The 25,000-nt window shown below is 36.9% G+C and overlaps 1 protein-coding gene across 4 annotated transcripts in view; it reads left to right on the top strand.

Annotated features, from left to right (window-relative positions):
* Positions 1-25,000, top strand: part of LOC144959157 (uncharacterized) — a 204,766-nt gene that overhangs the window by 15,621 nt on the left and 164,145 nt on the right. For all 4 annotated transcript variants that reach the window (XM_078891677.1, XM_078891676.1, XM_078891675.1 and 1 more), the window contains exons 3-5: positions 18,630-18,803; positions 20,920-21,107; positions 21,894-22,036. In XM_078891677.1, coding sequence (XP_078747803.1) covers positions 18,630-18,803; positions 20,920-21,107; positions 21,894-22,036 — 505 coding nt within the window. The remainder of the gene's footprint in view (positions 1-18,629; positions 18,804-20,919; positions 21,108-21,893; positions 22,037-25,000) is intronic.

Here is a 25,000-nt window from a genome sequence, read left to right as displayed (position 1 = left end):
AATAAACTAAGCGCCGAGCGAGGCTCGAACCCAGGACCTTTCGATCCGAAGGCGAGTGTCATACCAAAAGTTCACAGACCCATCAGTCTGGGTCGTGCTCATACATAATACATATGTAATTTGATATTGTTGGTCAGTCATGACATTGTGATTCTCCTGTCATACGAAAAACATGTTATAATGTTAGTTGATTACTGAGACAGTTTCGTAAGATCTGATCTGTCGACGTTGTTTGAGATTCGATAGAAATGTTGGGCAATAGAGGGAGAGGGAGGGAGAGAGAGCAAGAGATAGAGAGAGATAGAGTGTGGAGAGAGAGAGAGAGAAAGAAAAAAAGAAAGAAAGAAAGAAAAAAGATAGATAGATAAATAGACCGTCAGACAGATAAATAAATAGATAGATAAATAGATAGATAGATAAATAGGTAGATATAGAGAAAATGCGAGAGAGAGACAGAAAGAAAGAAGTAGAGCGAGAGAGAGAGAGAGCGAGAGAGAGAGAGAGAGAGAGAGAGAGAAAGAGAAAGTAAGAAAGAGAGAGAGACAGAGATAGAGATAGAGAGAGAGAGAGAGATAGAGATAAAGATAGATAGATGGAGAGAGAGAGAGAGAGAGAGAGAGAGAGAGAGAGAGAGAGAGAGAGAGAGAGAGAGATTGTGTGTTAGAGATAGTCTACTGGTACCACGATATAATGTTGAAATGATTTAACACTACGTAACGTGAATTATCATTATGAATCTTGGCTAGTGATTCCGAATTCAGTGTTAAAACAACACCGCCACTCAAGAACTTGAATAATTTCACGTGTAATTTGAGTTGTTATTAAAATGATATTCGCTCTTTGTTCGTCAAACAGGTTGACGTGACAATATAATTTGACTGTTTTTAATGTCAGACTTAAAAGCAAGCAGCCCGCATTAAGAACAAAATAATAATATGATGATAATAATGGTGATAATAATAATAATAATAATAATAATAATAATAATAATAATAATAATAATAATGATAATGATAATAATGATAATGATATGATAATAATAATAATAATAATAATAATAATAATAATAATAATAATAATAAAAATAATAATAATAATAATAATAATAATAATAATAATAATAATAATAATAATAATAATAATAATAATTAATAATAATATAATAATATAATAATATAATAATAATAATAATAATAATAATAATAATAATAAAATAATAATAATAATAATAATAATAATAATAATAATAATAATAATAATAATAATAATAATAATATAATAATAATAATAATAATAATAATAATAATAATAATAATAATAATAATAATAATAATAATATAATAATAATAATAATAATAATAATAATAATAATAATAATAATAATAATAATAATAATAATAATGATAATAATAATAATAATTCCTGATCAGAATCGAAAATTTTATTATTATACTCAGTTAAAATTTTAAACACTGGCGCGCATCTCTGCAGGACTGATGATCGAACGCATGTATGGACTTGATTTAACATAGTTGTTTTGTAGGCTGAGGTTTGGTATTATTTCCATTAAAATAATGAGCCCATAATAATGTGGGTTGTCAGACCTGCAAATAAGTACACGTTGCTTTAAACCCACAGAATCAACGAATATAAAAACAGTTTCTTCCCAACAACCATCAAGGAATGGAACACTCTCCCACCAGAAATCCTATATTACAGCAAATTTGATCAACTATTAAACATTTATCTTTCAACTCAATAACACAATAATGGAGAAAATCACCACATAATTGTGTAAAATCTGCAGTGATGGGTAATTCGCCTTTTGCAGATAAATACGTTGACCTTGAATTTACGTTATTCAGTTCGTTTCTGACATAATAACGGATTGATGCAGTGACCCACAAACTTAAGATGACCATTATTCGAAAAAAGTCTTAACTGTATTCGATAAATCAAAGCGAGCCATGTTAATGTATTCGATTATTCAAAAACTGGCAGTTTTCACAACACAGATGCACAGTAATTTAATTGCACATCGTCAACAAACCTTTTCACGTGAAATGAAGCGTGACGATTTATGAACTGGCGACAAAATCAATCACGTGTGACATCACGAGAGGAAGACTGCATGTCACCTTGTAATTATTATTATTATTATTAGCTATTTTTATTTTCCCGATGAACGCTTTTTTGCTGTTAAGTCAGTGAGATGACAACACACATTATGCTGTCTTTCACTTGATGGTATGCGTTTAAGTAAAATAACAATTATGCCTGCCAGAAGATTCGTACCAACACAAAAAATCAATGTGTGACCTTAAACCTTTATATTTATCATCACCATCCTCCTCCTCCTCCTCCTCCTCCTCCTCCTCCTCCTCATCATCATCATCATCATCATCATTATCGTCATCAGCGTCTTTATCGTCATCGTCCTTCCTATCAACATAGCTGAGTTATTAACTAATGGTTTAGCCCTCTCTAAATCGCTTCCATTCCAATTTTGATCCAAATATTTCAACCCAATCCAAAAGAGTTGCAGCTTCATGTGATGAAAATTGACGCAAATATGCAGAGCCAAATACAGAGGGGTAGACCGTAGCCATCGTTAACGTATTGCCTGACACCGTAGCCATCGTTATGTTATAGCCTGACATTGAAATCCAAAATGACTGGCAGTTGTCGTTAGTAGAGCTCATGGAAACAAGTTATTTCATTGGTTGAACTATTGAATACAACTCACGATTTGTTTTCTTTTGGGGCAAAAGACTGGCATTTTGACGTCATTTTTTGGTCAGTATCAGGACATAACTTTACGAAGGCCACGCTGATACTGACCAAAAACTGACGTCAAAATGCCAGTCTTTTGTCACAAAAGAAAACAAATCGTGAGTTGTATTCAATAGTTCAACCAATGGGACCACTTGTTTCCATGAACAGTACTAACGACAACTAACTAGGCAGTGCAAAAACCAAATAATGACGTCAAAATGCCAGTCTTTTGGGGTTTCAGTGTCAGGTTATAACTTAACCATGGCTACGGGTAGACCAACTTCACTTCCAACAACATTCAATCAAGATCTCAAAAAATATCAAATAAACTTATAAACAACAACCGAAGAACTGATTTCAACAACACAGGGAAACATCCAATTGCCTTAACACACATGATGGCATTCTAAAGCTAAGAACTCTTGCACTGGACAGATGCTTATGGAAACAATTTACTAACTGGATAATAGAAACAGACTGACACACTCGAAATAACACACACATTCACGGCAAGAGTCCGTAGAGTCAGCGCAGCCATATTCATTTATTATGAAGCACCGAGACTGTCCTACCGGGTGAAGCGCTATAAAAATGCCATATTATTTTAATCATCACCATCATCATCATCATCCTCCTCCTCTTCCTCCTCCTCTTCCTCCTCCTCATCATCATCACCATCGTTATCATCAATGTCGTCGTCGTCGTAGTCGTCATCATCATCATCATCATCATCACCACCACCACCACCATCATCATCGTCCTTCTAAATGTAACAAAACTCCACCCTATTCGTTTTCAAACACATCTCGATTCGTTTGAAACATTTTCAAAGATTAAAACAAATAAACGCCGCAAATGGGAGGCTTGAAAAGACGACATGACATGATTAACCCTCTGCAGGCAGGGTTCAGTTTTACTCTTATAGATAGAACGAAGTTTGACGTCACTCAGGTCTCTGTTTTTGTTTTTAGCCAGCCATTTTTATTAGTTCTCTTTAAACTGTATTAATCAAACAATAAACGTTTCAGGTTACACATATAGATAATATGCGCTTGGCTCAGAAACTCACAACATTGCCATCCGGAAGTTTAACGGACCAACACACAAAACTATGTGTACTCTTGAACGTTTATAGTCTGGTTAATACAGCTTAGTGAGAATTACTCATAAACGCGGATGGCAAAAAAAAAAACAAACAAAAAAAAAAAAAAAAAAAAAAAACAATAACAAAGACCCGAGTGACATAAACTTCGATCTATCTATAGTTTTGTATGTTGGCATGTTATTTCCCGGTTGGCGGATTGTTGTGAGACTTTTGTCTAAGCGCAAAGCATCAATAAGACATCATACCGTTTTCACCACGACAGGCAGTTTTAAAAGATAGTATGCGCGTGGCTAAGAAACTTACAACATTGCCATCCGGAATTATAACGGACCAACACACAAAACTAGAGTACCATTGAACGTTTATAGTCTGGCCAATGCCGTTTAGTGAGAATTTCTCATAAACATGGATGGCAAAAAACAAAAACAAAAAAAAAAACAAACAAAAAACAATAACAAAGACAAGGGTGACCTCATCTTCGTTCTAGCTATACATCACGTTGTTCGTCAAAATGAGCTCTACAACACAGTGTCGCGTTTTTATAGTTAGACGTCTAGTCCAAAATGGTTCTTCAAATTTTGTGATGTACAAAAGAAATGAAAATGATAAAATCGTTGGTTGTATCGCAAGGAATGTTATGATTTTCCTATGGTTGGTGAGGTGAGGGTTAAGTATCGAAATCACCTCAACATAAGGCCGTCTGGATGCGATGGGTCACGTTGACATTTGATCCCAAGTCGAATTACATCACGGTTACAGCTACAAGGATTAAACGTCTCGGCAGGATTTAACCAGATACTTTATAAAAGGAGGAATAAATTATGATTGCAAAGAAACCTAAATTATTGGCCGTGAAAGGGTTAATGTAGACAAAGCAAACTTGGGACCGGTCATGGAATGCGTCCATTTTATGTCTCGATGATGTCTGTGACTTGCTTTAGATACAGTAATATTATAGGCAGACATGCAGGAGGATAGGTAATGTGGGCGGTAGGAGGTCGGTTTATTGGGAATTCGGTAAAAGGGATACTTGACTTGTCAGATGAGTAAGGATTAGATAAAGAAAGAGACGTTATCAACTAGCTATGTATTGACATGTTCTCATGTAATAATAACTGGCATTTATAATATAGCGCTTTACCCCGTTGTCACAGGCTCTAAGCGCTCTAAATGGTACCCATTATAATCCAATAGTTTATTTTACCTCGTGTTTCATGGAGCCGTATATTTTATTTTTGAATTATTTAACAATTTGTTTGGTTTCTTTTGGGTTAAACGGACGATAACAACCACTCGCTACTCGTCGGATATAGTACTTTCTACCAGACATAACAAACCCAGCTACCCGAACAATTCTGTTTCGTCAGAGGAGACAGATAAAAAGACCCATCGACTTATCCCGTATTCAAAACGGGTCCTTTTGCTTCTGCGTTCGTTGAGCGTTGTATCCAGCCAAAAGGCAATCAGGATCCCCATCTGTTATAAGAGAGGGTTTCCATTAATAAATGTTGTCATAACAAGGTTTTACAGTATAATGATGGGTATTTTGATCACGTTGCTGTGAATATGTGCTCACGTCGTTACAGAAGCGTTTTAGTTAGCAGGTGTGTTTACATCAGAGTCGTGAGTCAACTCTTGTGCTGGAGTCAATGTGGATGAACGCAACATTCTAATCACACAAATTCAAAACATATTTTTAAAAATTTAAGCAGAAAAAAGTACTTCACATTTCGATCAACTGAAAAGTACACTCCGCCCCCTCCCCTAACTTGTCAACATTTCTTAAATCCGTTTGGCTTTGTGGTCCTCTGGGGGGGGGGGGGGGGGGGGGGGGGGGGGGGGGGGGGGGGTATGACACTCCTCCTCGGACCATATGGTTCCTGGTTCGGGTTTATCAAATTACTTGGAAAAGTCACTTTTCTCACTTTCTCTCACCGCACTAATTTTAATCGATCGATATTTGAAGGCCGAGTTTTCTTGTAATTTTAAAAAAAATATAAAATGGCGTTTTGTCAGTGTTGGTGAATTACTTTGACATGGAATTGTCTGGGGTGGGATTGGATGATGAGATCATAATTTGTATGTGTGTGTCGGTATGTAGAATGCTCGCTCTCTCTCCTCTCCCATCTCTCTCTCTCTCTCTCTCTCTCTCTCTCTATTCCCCCCCCCCCCCTCTCTGACTCTCACTCCCTCTCATTCTGTTTGTGCCCCTCTCATCAGCCCCCCCCCCCCACCCCTTTTCTCTCTCTCTCCCTCTCTCTCTCTCTCTTCATCTGTCCCACCCCCTCTCTCCCTGTATATGTGTGTATGTATATATGTGTGCGCGCGCGCGCGCGTGTGTGTGTGTGTGTGTCGTTCATAATTTGTGTTGAAGGTGTGTACAATTCCCGTGTGTAGATTAGATGTGTAAGATGAGTCTCATTTCCCCTAGTTTGAGGCAATGCCAACACGCCGAACTCTGGCCTCTTGACTCTTGAGCGTCCATCGTCGTGTCTTGACACAGTCATGCACTGACTCAAATAAATCGGGGTGTAACAATTTCAGACATTGATTGAGGTTGACGTCAGACAGGCAGACATCGTAGCCATCGTTAATATATAGATAATATGCGCTTGGCTAAGAAGCTCATAACATTGCCATCCAGAAGTATAACGAACCAACACACAAAATTGTGTGTATCCATGAACGATTATAGACGGGTTAATACCGTTCAGTGAGCATTACTCATAAACGCGGATGGCAAAAAACAATCACAAAGACCTGAGTGACGTCATCTTCGAACTATCTATAGCCTGACACAAGAACCCTCTCGGACTGGCAGTTGACATCATTTTTTAGGTTTGTGTAGCGTCTAGTGAGTTGTCGTTAGTAGAGCTCAAGGAAACAAGTTATTTCATTGGTTGAACTATTGAATACAACTCACGATTTGTTTTCTTTTGTGGCAAAAGACTGGCATTTTGACGTCATTTTTTGGTCAGTGTCAGGCTATAGATAGTATGCAGATGCCGCCTTTGTTATTGTTTTTGCCATCCGCGTTTGTGAGTTGTTCTCACTACACTGTATTAACCAGACTATAAAAGTTCATGGTTACACAGAGTTTGTGTGTTGGTCCGTTATACTTCCGGATGGCAATGTTATGAGCTCCTTAGCCAAGCGCATACTATCTATAGCTTTACGATGGCTACGCAGACATTCGGCTATGTGGCCTTGTGGTATGACACTCGCTTTCGGATCGGAAGGTCCTGGGTTGAGTCCTTGGAAAAGGCTCTTTACTCACATTCTCTCACCGTATTCAGGTGTAAAATGAGTACCTGGCCGTTAACAGCGTTGTCTCTGTCGGAAAAAATGTAAAATCGCCTAATAGGCGTCATCATTCGTCCTACGTGTTAAAGGCTCCATACACGCACGGTTTTGATAGGCTTCCGAACCACGATCAGGCAAACCGGGGTGAAAACGCAATGTGTGTGGCCAAATACCAGGCCGATAAACCTAGGTACGGTCCATCGCTCGCAAAGCCCGCTTTGCTTATTTTTCGAGGCGATCGGCGATCGGGGGCGTGGCAGTATAAAAAATTGGACAATTTTTTTCGGATTTTCGCTGTTTTGACGTCAGATTCATGATCAGCGTCGAATTTACAATAGGTTTGATACCAAGAACTATGTTTTTACTCCAAAAATTGATGAAATTAGAAATAAATTTTAATTAATATTGAGGCTATTTGGCCGACAGAACAGGGCCCCTCCCTGTTTTGTGATGGATCAAGTGGTATGACTCTCGCTTTCGGATCGGAAGGTTCAGGTTTCGAGACCCGCTCTGAGTGGTGCAGAGTTGAGTCCTTGGAAAATGCTCTTAACTCACATTCTCTCACCGTACTCAGGTGTGAAATGAGTACATGACCGTTCGTTGTCTTTGTTGGGGAAAAAATGTCCCATCGCCTGACCGGCGTCATGTCTTGTCTTTCAAGTTTAATATTGCTGTTGCCTTGGGACCCCTTGTAAAGCGATTTGAGCACGTGGATATTGCGCCAAATAAATGCTGTGTTATTATTTTTTAAAATAATATTTTTATAAATGTTGCGCCAGGAAGAGGTAGATGGCAAAAGTTTCGTTCATACAAAATAAAAAATAGTTTTCATGATTTTCAATGTAATGATATAATAATATGCCAGTTCATTTTTTTTTTTTTTTTTCCTCCTCACCCATTGTCGCGACATGACGGTCGACCTTGACACAGACATTTGGGATTGGCCAAAAAGCCTTGACTACGTGATGACAGGGGTGGGCATTGTAACCTTGAATTATAATCTACAAACCACGCCCCCCCCCCCCCCCCCCAAAAAAAAGAAAAGAGCTGTGTGCGTGTGTGTGGTGGTGTGGTGGGGGAGGGGGGGGGGTGCGAATGCGAGTAGTCCCGAGGAGTACCCGTTTAACCTGCCACGGGAACACTGTCGATTTGTTTTATAAATAATAATAATAATAATAATAATAATAATAATAATAATAATAATAATAATAATAATAATAATAATAATAATAATGATAATAATAATAATAATAATAATAATAATAATAATAATAATAATAATAATAATAATAATAATAATAATAATAATAATAATAATAATAATAATAATGACGATAAATAAAAAATCTTTATTGTCCACAAAATGGAAAAATTTCCGTGGTCTACGTTGCTTTTAAACTTAAATCGGATTGCAAATGTATTGATGTTATGCGTATTGGAAAAATACTCACGACATCTCCATCGGGGTATAACATATAAACACACAAAACTGCAAACGCGAACGTTCATTGTCTGATTGATATAACTTAGTGATAAGTTAATTATAAAATGCTGTCTAAAAGCAATAACAACGGGTTGACTAACGTCAAATTCATTCCTTCTATTGATGCTCTGTGTTAAATTAAAATACTCACAAAGTCCGCCAGCCAGAAATATCACTCCAGCCCAAAGATCTACATGGAACCTTGAACGTTATAGTCTGATATATTTTAATGAGAACTAATCATAAAAATGGGTGTCAAAAAACAATAACAATGAGATGAGTGACGTCAATTTGGTTCCTTCTATAAATATCCAAAAACTTTACTCACTCCATCCGCTCTCTCCTCCTTCAATACATATGAATCTATTCTCTCATCACTTTTTTGTGCGGCTATGCATGTGATCTTGTGAAATGACACTCGCCTTTGGATCGGACGGTACTGGATTCGAGTCCCGCTCTGAGTGGCGCATAATTGAGTCCTTGGAAAAGGCTCTTTACTCGCATTCTCTCACCTTGTTCACTGTTAAAATGAGTACCTCGCTGTTTACAGCGTCGTCTCTGTCGGGAAACAATTGCAATATCGCTTAACAGTCATGTCTCGTCTAACATGTTTTTATGTTGGCCAAAGACCCTTATAAAGTGATTTGAGCACCTTTATTGAATATAGCGGTATATATAGCGCAAGTAAATTTTTCTCTCTTTCTCTTTCTCTCTCTCCCTCTCTCTCTCTCTCTCTCTCTCTCTCTCTCTCCTCTCTCTCTCTCTCTCGACATGTTAGATTATTATAGCTACTGCTACATATGATGCGAATATCTTGGACGGTTATTGATGCTATGAGTTTAGGTAAAATGCTCGCAACATCCACCAGTCGGAAATAACGTACCGTCATACAAAACTACGAGTAACCTTGAACGTTAAAAGTCTGATTGATATAATTTAGTGAGAACTAATTACCAAAATGACTGCCTTAATACAATAACAAAGAGTGGAATGATGTCAATTTCGTTCCTTCAACAGTCTAATTGATATAATTTAGTGAGAAGTAATCACTATTGTGGCAAGACGAAAGATAGAATAACAGACAGTAACTGGGATCGGTTCTGTCGGCCACATAGCCTCACTATTAATTAAAATTTATTTCTAATTTCACCAATTTTTGGAGTAAACACACAGTTCTTAGTATCAAACCTATTGTAAATTTGACGCTGATCACGAATCCGACGTGAAAACAGCGAAAATCCGAAAAAAATTGTCCACTTTTTTATACTGCCACGCCCCCGATCGCTGATCGCCTAAAAAAATATCTCCCCGTATGTGGGCAAAAATCATCTGCGATAAACGCAGGGATGGGGTCAAAGCGATAGGTCATCCGTCCCGCTACCAGCGGATGTCGGCGTCTATGGGGGGCTTTAAGTGTTGCTGTAGGCCAGGGACCCCCTGTAAAGCGCTTTGAGCACGTTTAGTGGACACAACAGACTAGGAGTCCTGTGTAATCTGTGGTGGATACTGCGCTATAAAAAAAGCTCAACTTATAGCTCAAAGCTCAACATTCGACTGTTCGCTGTTGTTGTCTTTTATTTTGCCAGCCAAAGAGCTACGTCGTCCTCACTACAGAAAATCTTGCAATAATGACATGCTAACATTCAACTATTGTGTGTAGATTGCTCCAACCTAGCGCCAGAAAATATCTACTTCATGATGATATTTTAACAGTATTCCGACAGGTCAAGATAACTTCCATCGTTAAAAAAAAGCATGATCAATGATAGTTGTACTATTAAATTCACTTTCATTCGATGGTCGTCGCCCTGTATTGTGACGTCATTTTTTGTGGGCATTGACAGCAGTGCTGCCAGATGACCAACGTTCCTCGTGGCCAATTTCGAATTCAAAAATGGCCAAATAGAGCCTTACGTGGCCAACATTATTATCACCCTTGATCCCCTTGAAAAACTCATCCGTTTAAATAAACGAAAAAAAACAAAACAACAAAAACGACCAGACTAGGAGAAAAAAATTATTACTGTAGAAAATCGAAGACAAAAAAAAAATCATTAATAGAAACACGATTCCTCATGTGGCTGTCTTGGAGTTGGAGCCCAGACAGGCTACGAATTAATGAAGGCTGTGATAAGATTATAATACACAGATTCAATGCCACAATCCATACTTGCTTGTATTACGTATTACACTTGCTTGTATTACGTATTACCACACAACACTTGCCTTTCCCCTCCTCTCATTCCTTTTCCCATGGATTCCAAATTATAATCAATTGCTTTTCAATGTTGGTTCAATGGTTTAGTAATGTATGAACAACTCTCACTCTTCATTGGGGATTACACGATAATAATTATATTATTATATGAGTTGTTGTTCTTGTATCGGTGACACAATGGTGAGGTAAAAATCACACAATGCCTGTTTTGTCCCAACATAATATGATATCCAATCAGTGACCTTTATCCCTCCCCTAATCCTCACCCAATCTCGTTCATTTTTATGGAAATTCCCTCAACTTTTACCTTTTGTTTGCCTTTGTCTTTCTCTCTCCTCTCTCTCTCTCTCTCTCTCTCTCTCTCTCTCTCTCTCTCTCTCTCTCTCTCTCTCTCTCCTGTTGCTCTCTTTTTCTCATTCTCCATGTGTGTCTCTCTCTCCTCCTCCTTTCTCTCCCCCCTCTCTCTCTTTCTCTCTCTCTTCCTCTCTCTCTCTCTCTCTCTCTCTCTCTCTCTCTCTCTCTCGTCTATTTTCTCTATTTCCCCTCATCACTTGTCGACATTCTGTATTTTCTCTCACTTTTCTCTCTCTCTCTCTCTCTCTCTCTCTCTCTCTTTCTCCTCTCTCTCTCTCCCTCTCTCTCTCTTCTCTCTCTCTCTTTCTTTCTCTCTCTCTCTCTCTCTCTCTCTCTCTCTCTCTCTGACTTCACCCCCTATCTCCCTTTCGTGTTTCAAATGCCCCCCCCCCCCTCTCCCCTCTCTCTCTCTCTCTCTCTCTCTCTCTCTCTCTCTCTCTCTCTCATTATTTACTTTCACGCTGTTCTTTCCCTCACTATCACCTCAGTCAAACATTAGTGTACACACATACACACACACACACACACACACGCCACACACACAAAATACATTATTCCAATTTCCAGTGAAGCATGGACACCAAGCCACAGGTCTAAATAAACGGTCAGATTTATTCCAGAATATATTTTCCATCCCTCCCCCCTCAACAACTTAATAATATAAAGGAACGCGCACAGACAAAACGGCCAAAACATCTTATTTTTCATTTCGGTTAGAAATTTAAAACATGAAATTTAACATTGAAGTAAGATAGCACTTATATTACTTGTCAAAATAATGAAATAATGAAAACCAAGATTTTTGAAAAAGTCGACAATCTCTAAAGAAGTCACAAGTTGAGGAAATTTGGACAGGTTGTTGATCATTTGAATTCGTCGATTTTTGATATGAAATAAATTTCTAGCTAAATTGAAATAAAGGGCGTCTCTTCTACTGTCGTACTCTGGAAAACACTTTAAAAAATTTTGGCCAGAAAACTCGTTTTCCTAATATCGATCGATTAAAATGACCCTCACCTTGTCAAAAACTCTAAAACCTGGGACTCCTAATCTTGGAAGTTGTCTTGTTTTGTTTTTGTTTTTTGTTTGTTTTTGTTTTACACGCTGAGAACCATTTTTAACGATCGATAATATTAGAAAGAGAATTTCTTGCCAAAATTATAATAAACAGCTTTTTTTTCAGATAACGGCATTTTAATGCTAGCAGTCTTGGCACATTGTAAATTAACCATCTGACAGGTAAAGAAAGAAGAGATCAGGGTGGAAACATGTGGGTGAAAAGGCAAGAAGTGGGGGAAGATTTATTTTTTGTAAAAAGCAGACGATGACAATGGGATTTCCGGTATGTAGAACAGTAGACTTAACACACAAAGAAATCTGGATTGGACACTACACTCAGTTCTTCTTCTTCTTCTTCTTCTTCTTCTTCTTCTTCTTCTTCTCCTCCGACTCCTTCTCCTTATTATTCTTATTCTCCTCCTCCTCCTCCTCCTCCTTCTTCTTATTCTTCTTCTCCCCCTCCTCCTCCCCATCGTCATCATCCTCCTCCTCCTCATTCTCCTCCTCCTCCTCCTCATCCTCCTCCTTCCTCTTCTTCTTCTTCTTCTTCTTCTTCTTCTTCTTCTTCTTCTTCTTCTTCTTCTTCTTCTTCTTCTTCTTCTTCTTCTTCTTCTTCTTCTTCTTCTTCTTCTCCACCTCCTTCTTTTTCTGACCTCCCATAGTGGGCAGGGAGGTACTTACTGTGTCTTCTATCCCCCTATGTATATTTTCCAACTGTTTATCTGTCTTTGTCTTGGAATGTTGTTTCCATGTGTATGGTGTATTGTGTGTATATTATTTAAGAGTTAGTTCGTATGTAGATATGTATATGTTAGAGTGTGTTAGTAGTCTAGAGTACAAAAACGGAATATAACATAAAACAAGTAGTTTGAAATGTCAAAGGGTATAATATGAATTATACCTATACGTATCTGGCTGGGTAGGTTTATTATTGTTATCGTCGTGTATGTTGACTTCAAGACATTCTTTCTTTATATAACACACACACACACACACACACACACACAAACACACACTAAGACACAAACAAACACCCTTTTTTTTTCTCACACCTCAAATATTTTGGCGGGTGTAGTCAGATGTAGAGATAAGTAATAATATTACATTATAGATTCAATAGTAACTTGAGCTCTTTTTATATTATAGCTAGCTGTCAACAGCAGTGACGTTGTGGAGGATCTTGACGTTATTATTGTGATGTAGTCAATTGGATCTCAGATGGCTGTTGATGACGATGGTGTCGATTATGGTGCAATAATAACAACGTCAGCAGCAACAGTGTTACTGATACTTTTGATGATGATTTTAATAAAATATAGAATAATAGTAATGGTGATGATGATAATGATAATAACTTTGATAAATGATAACAATGATAATGAAAATGAAAATGAGAATACTAACAACAATGATAATAATAATGTTAATAATGGTGATAATGTTGATGATGATGATGATGATGATGATGATGATGATGATATAATAATAATAATAATAATAATAATAATAATAATAATAATAATAATAATAATAATAATAATAATAATAATAATAATAATAATAATTACATTAGTGATATGATAAGCGATTGTGATATAAAAGATAAACAGTCTTTAATTTAAGTTGTAAATATCTGTAAATGTGTCTAGCCTATGTCTTCAATTATCCCCGTGTGATATTATGGCCAAACGTTGTAGATATAACATTTCAGTATACAAAATTAGAAAGAATACAGCAGTGTTCGAAATAAGGATATAATAGACCTGCCTTCTATACGACAAGTTCGTAGAATTACGACATTTTGCCGCAAATTTTAGAACTTCATGAGTATCTCTTGGTCATTAAGACTTATTGGACATGAAAGTTGACGCCAGACTTCATTATAATCTTAAGGATTTTGGGAAATTTGGATTGTTATTTAATCCTTGTGAGGGGAAATTGTTGATTAAAAAAAAAGTTAACTATAGCGACTACAATATTTATCTTCTAAAGATTTATGAATTTTAAGATTTTCAAGTTGGCAGGTTTGAAGTGTTTACGGTCCTTTAAATTAATTAATACGTGTTGAAAAATTATTAAAGAATTCCTTTTCATGACAAAAAGAAAAAAAAAAAAGGGTAAGGAGGTGGGATGGAGGTGGGGGATGGGTGGAAGAAAAAAAAAAAAAAGGGGGGGGGGGGGGGGGGGGGTTAAAGTAATAGACATATACAGTCCATGTATTTCAATTAATCCAATTTATTAAAAGTCATTTGTGCGGAACTGAATGACGGTTATTATTCTATTGTTTTTTTTTTCTTCCTTTTTGTTGTTGTTGTTGAGAATGGGAAGACTTCAGGGGATGCTATTTAGACTGTCATTCATAGACTGATGAGTCATGGTAGCATGTCCGTAATCAGGGAGTATCTGGCATTGCTTATTGAATCACATTTTTTATAAATCTTGAACTTTTATATAGCGCAATATCCACTAAACGTGGTCAAAGCGCTTTACAAAAGGTTCATGGCCAATAGCAATACGTAACATGTAGAACGAGGCAAGACAACAGTTTTTTTCCCAGATAGAAATAACGCTGTTAACGGCCAGGTATTCATTTTACACCTGAGTGCAGTGAGAGAATGCGAGTAAAGAGCCTTTTGCAAGGATTCAATTATGTGCCGACCGAGGCTCGAACCCAGGATCTTCCGATCCGAAGCGTGTGTCAAGATCATATAGCCACACACACAAAAAGAGATCATTTTAGACTCAGGCGGCTTCTATCCTATTCAATTATTACCACTGTTTGACAATTGCACGCCTTGCCTAAAACATGTGAAATTATCTACACACACTCATCTTTTTAAACCGTCAATTTGCCACGGTTCCAAACTTGTCGCTATAACGAGGTTATTCAGTCACACCAAGCAGGACGGAAAAAGACATCCACCACCACCACTAATAAAGATCATAATCTCAAATGCCTCTAGATGAGAAACAACCACCAGAAAACCCTATCATCTATCCAAGATAACATTCTACCCACAAACATCATTGTTGTGTAAATTAAGACTGATTGATTGATACTGTTTATAAGCAGTGAAGAGCGTTTCGTACAATTTGTTATGACATCTTTACAATGAATTTGTAAAAAAAATAATTAAAAAAATGACGAAGTGTCATGCGTAACGACTTTGATATAACATATTCTTTACCCTAAGGATTGGCAACGACTTTGATATAACATATTATATTCTTTACTCTAAGGATTGGCACCGACGAGCTGTCTTCTCCCATCTACTAACTGCGTTCTATTGAACTAGGTTAAAAATACATTTTGCGACACCTTTTAACCAGATAACTATCGTTCTCTGTAAAAACAACAACACGTATTTAAAAATTCGGCCAGAAAACTCGTCCTTCAAATATCGATCCATTTAAATGATCCCCATCTTGGCAAAAACTCCCAAATCTGGGACACTAAGGAAGACAGAAAAGTCACATGTTTTGTGAGTTTTTGTCAAGAGTGAGGGTCATTTAAATCGGTCGATATTTGAAGGACGAGTTTTCTGGCCAAATGTTTAAATTCGATTTTTTTTTCTCTTCAGAATACGGCAGTCAAGTGGTTAAACCCTCGAGAGACATGTAAACAAAAAGGTTCGTAAAAAGGAGAACCAGGGATTGTCACAACTTCAATTAGTTTAAATAGCTAGAGATTAAAATCAACTTATTTACACGTAGCTTTTTGATTTTTAAAATCAACGGTAATATATACCAATATTCAATTTTAATCGAATTTACATAACCGTCTCTGTAGTTCTCTGACGAAGGTCAAACATCGAAACGTCTTTGTTTTGCATTGTTTCGATAAATATTCTAAGTCAACCTTATTCTTTGTAAATCTCTTATTTTTTAATCTCTTGTTTTATCGGCCTGACATGATCTATGCGCGATCCCAAGATAACCCTCAAGGTGGGACCGACGTGTGCTTATTCGCAGGTCTGATAACCCAAAATTTTATGGGCCCATTGTTGCAATGGAAATACTCTCAAACCAACGCAAAATATAGTCCGATTACAACAATGTTAAATTAGGCCCATACTTGCTTTCGACTGTCAGACCTGCTAATTTGTGCACCTGGGTGGGAGGTATTATTCTTCAACACATTGAAGAATTCGGCTATCTTAGGTAAATAAAAAATGTACCTTGATATGGCCCATCTCTACAATCTTTACTCTCTGGTCGCATTTTACAATACTTGGTTTACTTTTTTTTTGTAAAGCAGGCTATGATAATATTAGAAACCAAATTTCCTTTTCATCCCGTACAAATCGCTTGTAAAGCGCTATTCAAAATATATTCTACACGTAAACTGTTGTGTTTTGTGATGCAGGCGGGGCTTCACAGCGGAAACGCCAACCCTTGTAAAGAACATGGGCGTTAAATTGTAGTCAGCGCTTGGCAAAGAAGTTCACAACATTGCCATCCGGATCAACACACAAAACTCTGTGTAACCATGAATATTTATAGTCTGGATCATACAGTTAAGTGAGAATTACTCATAAATGTGGATGGCAAAAAACAATAACAAAGACATGAGTGACGTCAACTTCATTCTATCTATCGGGTTCGATTCCCATTCGAGGCAGACTGATTTTTTTTTTGGGATGTTTTATTTTCTTTCTGCTTTGTATGGCACTATCTATTTCATACACAGTTTTTCAAATATTTATCCGTGATTGCGTGTTCTACTCATTCACACATTATGTGTCAAGTTGGGTGATTTTTGTAATGTGCTTCGTAGATTATTGTAAATGGGCAGTGATGATAAGCAGCATAGCTTGCTGAGTTAGGTCTTGCTGAGAGATATATTTTTGTGGTAGTTAATATTTCAAAACTGCTGATTGCAAGCAATTATTGATACTCTCCGTTTAACCCTACAGAAACCGGGATACACTCCTTATACCTTATGGTTAATTTTTGAAAGAACTTTATGAGACGGAGCCTTTCAAAATCTGCGACCTATATGAATATTATAACAACTCCATCAGAACAGTTTTGACCACAAAACCACTCAAATCTTAAGCAGGTGTTTAAACTACCGCACCATCACCACTACTATCATCATCACCGCTAACAACAAAAACATCATCACCATCCCATCATCTGCTGTAATCTCCGCAATGCTATATTCTGTTTATCTTTGAAGAAAAAGAGAGAGAAAAAACTTTTGTTTGACTAGGGTGGATGGTTGGAGCGCGACATGGGATGGTTTTGGGGACAATAATGTTTACTTTTCATAGAGGAGGTGTTCCCCTTGCTATCTACGTCATTGCTAAACCGTTACTAGCGAGCTTCAATTTTATTTTAAGCTCGGAATAGATCTTACCCGCCGCCTTTCGTGCGGCTATGTGGTCTTGTGGTATGACACTCGCTTTCGGATCCTGGTTATGATGGTGGTGGTTGTGGTGGTGGTGATGATGATGATGTTGATGATGATGATGATGATGGTGGTGGTGGCAGGTACTACTACTACTTTTGCTGCTTCTATTACTACTACTACTACTACTACTACTACTACTACTACTACTACTACTACTACTACTACTACTACTACTACTACTACAATATGTATGATTATTATCAAAAGTAAGACTCCTTAACAAAAGAAACACACAATTCCCTCTCCCCCCCCCCCCTTAAAAAACAAGACAACAATACTAAATGCAAACAACATATCAAGATCAAGACAAACATTATATACAAAAAAAGAAAAAAAAAAGAAAAAAAAAAGAGCAAGTAAGATCCCCCCACCCCCCCCCCTCCTCCCAAAAATAAACCAAAGAAAACAAATAAACAAAAACAAAACAAACAATAAAAAAAAGACTCCCAAAAAAACATACAAAAGCGAAATAAACCAGCCAAACAAAAAAAAAAAAAAAAAAAGAAAAGAAAAAAAGACAAAAGAAAAAAATACCCTCCCCCCCCCCCCACCCAAAAAACAAAAAACAAAAAAAAAAAACAAAAAAAAAAAACAAAAAAAAAAACAACAAAACAAAACAAACAAAAAACCCCAAAAAACAAACGAAAAACAAAAACAAAACGAAAAATAAAAAAAAAAACAAAAAAAAACAATCCCCACCCCCACGAATCCAAAATGAAACAAAATCATATAGACCAAAAAACACTCAACAATATTTGTGAAACAGATATCGGTCCTCTATGGAGGTTAAACCTAAGACATCAGAGGAAGATCCCTCCGCCGAACAAACTCATACCGAAGTTTCTTTATGAGAGAAGGGAAAAAAAAATCTCTATTGTTTTCTTTTTTTTTTTCTTCCCCATATTATTCTACACAGGTTGCCATAACAGAAGGCGCCGTACGACTGTGGATTAATTTTGTACAGGAGAAGGAGCAAACGGTGGAGATAGAACTTGGCCGTAACCTGAACGATGGGCGGTGGCACAGGGTCGAGGTCAAACGGAACCGGATGGAGACCATACTTTTGGTGGACAGTAACCAATCTAGCAAGGTATGTAGCCAATTTTATTACATATAATAAGATTTGGCACTGTTTTGAAGGTTTGCCTGGCGTTCCTTCGTGACGACCTTACTTTATTGTATGGTGGTGGTTTAAAGGAACCGACAAATGAGGTGGCCACGCAGAGTAAAGCCCCTCCCCCCCCTCCCCCCCCCCCAAAGATACTACCACTATTTGATTTTTGACGAAAATGTGTGACCTGGGTTAAGTTTATATGTATAATAAAATAAGGGGAGTAAAAATGACTCTTATAAAAAAAGATACAAAACATAGTTAACGACACTTCGGCCACTGGCCTTCTTAATGTAAACATGAAAAGGAAATATGTTATATTACATTTGCAATATAGTTAAAATATTATATGTTAAAACATGTGTGTTTTACCTATAATGCTTTAACTATATTGCAAATGTAATGTAACATGTTTACTTTTCTTGTTTACCTGAAGAAGGCCAAAGGGCGAAACGTCGTATACTTTGTTTTTTTTTAAATCTTTTATAAGAGTCATAATTACTCCCTTTATTTTACTGTACATTTTATGTACTCATTTAGGCACCTCTAGATTTTGCTATTAATTTTTTTTTTTCAAAATAACTTATTATTGGAGTCATTTTGTGGCGAGCGTCATAAAACAAACAAACAAACAACAACAAAAAACCCCAACCTTTTGGCACAGGCTCATAATATATATATACATCTTGAGACAACGGCCGTGTTTCGATGAAATTTTACGTTGGGTGTGAATGAAGCTTGAGGGATGGGGATAGTTAGTTGTTGAAGCCTGAAGCGACTGGTTTGTTCATCTGTGACTTGGCAACTGTTCAGGAGAGATTCACTAATTAACGCGAATTCGTCCGATTATCGTGACCTTCCCTAGCAGGAGCACTCAATGAGACAGTAAGTGATTGGCTCTGTTTGGAAGATTAAAGCAGTAAGAATTAGAAACAGAAAAATAAGAATAAACGAATAAATGAATGAATATATAAATAAATGAATTAATAAATAGATAGATAAATATTTAAATAAATAAATAAGGAATAGACAGAAATAAAAGAATGAACGAATAAATGAATGAATTAATAAATAAATAAATGAATAAGTAAATAAATGAGTCACCTTTGGGATCCGTCTCTCCATCAGGTATTGTGTCAAGGCGAGCCTTACGTTGAAAGATGAATTCCAAGTTTAAAATCCGAAAGTTTATTTTTAATATTTAAATGTGTATGATTTTGCGTAAACATTATAGAATCTCTATAGTTTCTAGTAGAGGATGACGCCAACCGGAAGCCCTCGTAATCACAATTAGAGGCAGGTTAATTTTTTTTTAAAAGCGACCCCTCCAAAAAAACAACAAAAAAAACCCCAACAAAGTGCCGATAGTGATGACAGGTGATGATGAGCGATAATGATGGCGATGATGATGATGATGATGATGATGATGATGATGATGATGATGATGATGATGACGACGTCGACGATGATAATAGCGATGATGATGGTGATCATGATGACGATGATGATGGCGATGATGGTGATGATGATGATGATGATGATGATGATGATGATGATGATGATGAAGGATGATGATAATGATAATGATGCTGACGATGGTGATGATGATGATGATGATGATGATGATGATGATGATGATGATGATGATGATGATGATGATGATGATGATGATGATGATGATGATGATGACGACGATGATGATGATGATAATGATGATGATAATGATGCTGACGATGGTGGTGATGATGATGATGATGATGATGATGATGATTATGATGATGATGATGATGATGATGATAATGATGCTGACGATGGTGATGATGATGATGGTGATGATGATAATGTGGATGGTGATGATGATGATGATGATGATGATGATGATGATGATGATGATGATGATGAGGATGATGAAGCTAATGATGATGATGATGATGATGATGATGATGATGATGATGATGATGATGATGATGATAACCACGACGATGATAATAATAACGATGATATAAATTATAAAATCATTTTTTTCATTAACTATTGATATTAAATCAACATAATTTAACAACTCTAAAGACAATTACCGTACATTATATTCCAGGTGGCTTTTGGCTCAGACATTACCTTTGGGGATGAAGACACCCACAGCCTTGTTTACTTTGGAGGCGTCCCTAGCAACTACCTTGACAACCTGAAGCGTCTGAATTTACCCGAAGACCTCTCCGACTCCAAATTTTCAGGGGAGATAAGAAACATTCTATACTTCAACTGTTCTTGCATTCCAACTAGGTGAGTAGATTTCGTTAAGTCTTTACAGATGGAGTTCGATTGAGTTCTAACACGACGTTAAATCCTACCGTTATGACTCAACATGATGCCACATCATGGTGATTGGTTCTGGAATAATAATCTTGTTCACTCCTAGAGGTGCACGCAAATGAATCTGGCAACATGCCGGTCAGATGGCGATTCCCAACATCGAATGACAGATCAATATTCCCTATCAGATTTTATTTGAGTAACGGTGATAACATTACCCCTTTATTTAAGAAAGGTTTGCAAGTTCCTCCTATATCGATCTGTACAAAATTTAAACAGTTTTATAATTTTATAATTGCCAGCAATTTGATTCAATAGTCTGATGTCACGTCCTCCCAGCAACGAGCAGCTTTGTTCTAAACAAAGAAAATCGGTACTTTTTATTCTTCATGCTGGCTAGAACCTTTTCACATGTCATGTGATCAGAATGGATACAAGTCAAAACAAGATCAGATTTATAATGGATACACTTTTATGCTCGTCTGAGAAGTACATTTATAAAGGCGTCCGCCATTTTCCCGATAGTTTAGAACCAGTTACTAAGTTACTATGGGTCATTAGGAGGGAAGTGACGTCACGATTGTTGAAGCCTATTCTGCGCTTGTTGGCAAAATTTTAACATGGGCTGTACGGAACAAAGTTGACCCTCAACCTCTTTTTCGTTATTGTTGTTATTGTTGTTGTTGTTGTTGTTGTTATTAATTAATTGATTAATTGATTAATTGTTACCTTATTTTGACTCTTCTCCCCCCCCAGAGGATCTCTCATTGACAGTCGAGGCACGCGGGATAATTATGAATCGTGTGACGTGAGGAATCCTTGTCCAGATGACTGTCCTTGTATCAGTACGGATAGTGGCTCGGGATGTGAATGTACCTATAAGGAGGAATGTGTACACGGTGAGTACTGTGTTTCTTATCTTCGTGATATATTATCTATCCATCCATCCAAGTATCTGTCTGTCTGCCAGTATGTCTGTCTGTCTGTCTGTCTGTTTGTCAGGGTGTCTGTCATTCTGTCTGTGTCTCATTCTATTTAGTTCTGTACTGTCTGTGTTTCATTCTATTTAGTTCTGTACTGTCTGTGTTTCGTTCTATTTAGTTCCTTACTGCTCTGTCTGTCCGTGTTTAATTCTATTCAGCTCTGTACTGTTCTGTCTGTCCGAGTTTGCCTCTCTGTACTTGCTTGTCTGTTCAGTGTGTCTATCTGTCTGTCTGTTCCATTTTATTCTGTTCCGTCTGACTTTGTTTGCCCTTCTGTACCTGCTTATCTATTCAGTGTGTTTGTCTTTCGTTCGTCTGTCTGTTTGTCTGTCTGTCTGTCTGTTCCATTTTATTCTGTTCCGTCTGACTTTGTTTGCCCTTCTGTACCTGCTTATCTATTCAGTGTGTTTGTCTTTCGTTCGTCTGTCTGTTTGTCTGTCTGTCTGTCTGTCTGTCCATCTGTCTATCTGTCGGTCTGTCTCCTCTCTCTCTCTCTATCATACTCCACCCCCAATCCCCCCCCCCCCCTCTCTCTCTCTCTCTCTCACTCACCCCCTTTTCCATTGAATTCAATGAATCATGAGTGAGTGAACGACTATAATATCTACATTGACACCTATAAGTCTATCCATTCTTTAACTCATCTATTTATCTGTTTATCTCCCTGCCTGCCAATTTACTTTCCTGTCCTATCACATTAGCTGCCTATCTATTAATTCATAGTAGGCTACATGCTTTACAATAAATCTTATGAACAATTTGCACTGAGTAGGGGTTCCCGACCTCCCATAGTGGGCAGGGAGTACTTGTTGTGTCTTCTGTCCACCTGTGTCTGTTTTCCAAATGCTTTCTGTCTTTGTATTGGGATGAGATTACTTGGTTTTGTTCTGACCCTGGCCGGAGTTCTTGGCTGGGAGGGAAACAGTCGGATGTATAGTTATAGTTTTGGGAGATATTTTTTCCTTGTAAGTCATCTCTCTGTTATGTAATGTTATTTTTTAAATTTTTAATATATGATTTGTAAACATTTGAGTGTATTCCTCTTAGTTGGGACCTGTGCTGGTGCCTGGGTGAGACTTTTAGGTGATATCAAACTCAGTACACTGATAGTTTGCTCTTTGAATCTACATCTGTTGCCAATTTAAACCAATTCCCCTTTGTCTTATCTTTTCTTGGGTGCTGTAATTGTAATTCTAGAACTTTTTACTATCCCATTTTTTCCTGTTTACTGGCACTGATATGACCTTAATGTGTTGCAAGTGCCGGAAAACCCGTAAAAACAAAAAAAAAAAACAAAAAAAAAAAACAAAAACAAAAAACAATCTGCAATTCAATCAACCATATAAAAAATATTTTCAACAGGCCTATTTATTATTCTCTTTCTGTCTACCTTACTTTCCCACACAATTCAGACTTACCCCCCCCCCCCCCCCCCCTCCCCTCTCTGTATTCAATGGGTTGTCGCAAACACACCATGCAGCACAGCCAACGTTTTGTTATCGTGTTTATTTCGATATAATTTATATTATTGTTCACGGATTTCTCAACAAGTGACTTTGAATTCCCTTCTATTGATAATAATATACAACTTAACCAATGAACAATGCACAGTAAAGAATGTGATGAACATTGTTTGATACCGCCACAATGTGAATGAATGAATGAATGAATGAATGAAGACATTATTATTGTTGGTAAAAAATCATATTATGCATACATCGTTAAACATAACAACAACTATTAACAATGACAACAAAATATAAAAGAAATAATTTATTGAAAAAAACAACATTATTGATGTATATTTTCTTAATAAAATTTGATGTAAAATCAGTAAGCCATTTAAGGCTTTTCATCGACATAGAAGATGCCGATGTTAGGAATGCACTTGTTTTGTGTTGTTGTTATCACATAGGAATACAAACACACACACACATACACACACACAGAGTGAGCGAGAGAGAGAGAGAGAGAGAGAGAGAGAGAGAGAGAGAGAGAGATGGGTATATAATATATATATATATATATATATATAATATATATATATATATGAATAAGGGAGAGAGAGAGAGAGAGAGAGAGAGAGAGGAGGAGGAGGAGAAAGAGAGAGAGAGAGAGAGAGAGAGAGAGGGAGAGAGATAGAGATAGAGAGAGAGAGAGTCGTAGAAAGGATTTAAAAAAATTAAACGTGAGATAGAGAGATTGAGAAAGATACATATATATATTATATATATATATATATATATATATATATATATATATATATATATATATATAGTATGCAGATGACGTCACTCAGGCCTTTGTTATTGTTTTTGCCATCCGCGTTTGTGAGTTGTTCTCACTAAACTGTATTAACAAGACTATAAAAGTTCATGGTGACACAGAGTTTGTGTGTTGGTCCGTTATACTTCCGGATGGCAATGTTGTGAACTCCGTGGCCAAGCGCATTCTATCTATATTGAAATATTGAGAAAGAATTGAAAGATAGAAAGAGATAGAGAGACAGAGAAAGAATGATCCTACCATTAGGTTTGTACCTCGATTTGTATACAATGTCTTTTCTTATAAAAATCTCTTGACTTCGGACTAACCCAAGTCGACATAATGGCCTTTTCAAATTATCCCATAATAATGATTATATATCACCTATCACCACACACACACAAACACACACATATCCACACCCACACACATACACACAAACAGTATTGAACAGATCAGTGAAGTGTGGATTCCAGCCCTGGGTTCATTCATAGAAGACGAAATTCTATGGAGCAGCATGTTATCAGAGTGTTATTAAATTGTAATTGTCGGCGAGATATTTTGAATATTTATTTTAATTATTTTATCTATGTATCAAAATATGGTTTTCGACAA

This window comes from Berghia stephanieae, chromosome 13 (assembly GCF_034508935.2).
Source record: "Berghia stephanieae isolate SIO BIC M18660-M18661 chromosome 13, UCSD_Bste_1.3, whole genome shotgun sequence".
Taxonomy (NCBI): Eukaryota; Metazoa; Mollusca; class Gastropoda; order Nudibranchia; family Aeolidiidae; genus Berghia; species Berghia stephanieae.
This window is presented reverse-complemented; position numbering and strand designations above follow the sequence as displayed.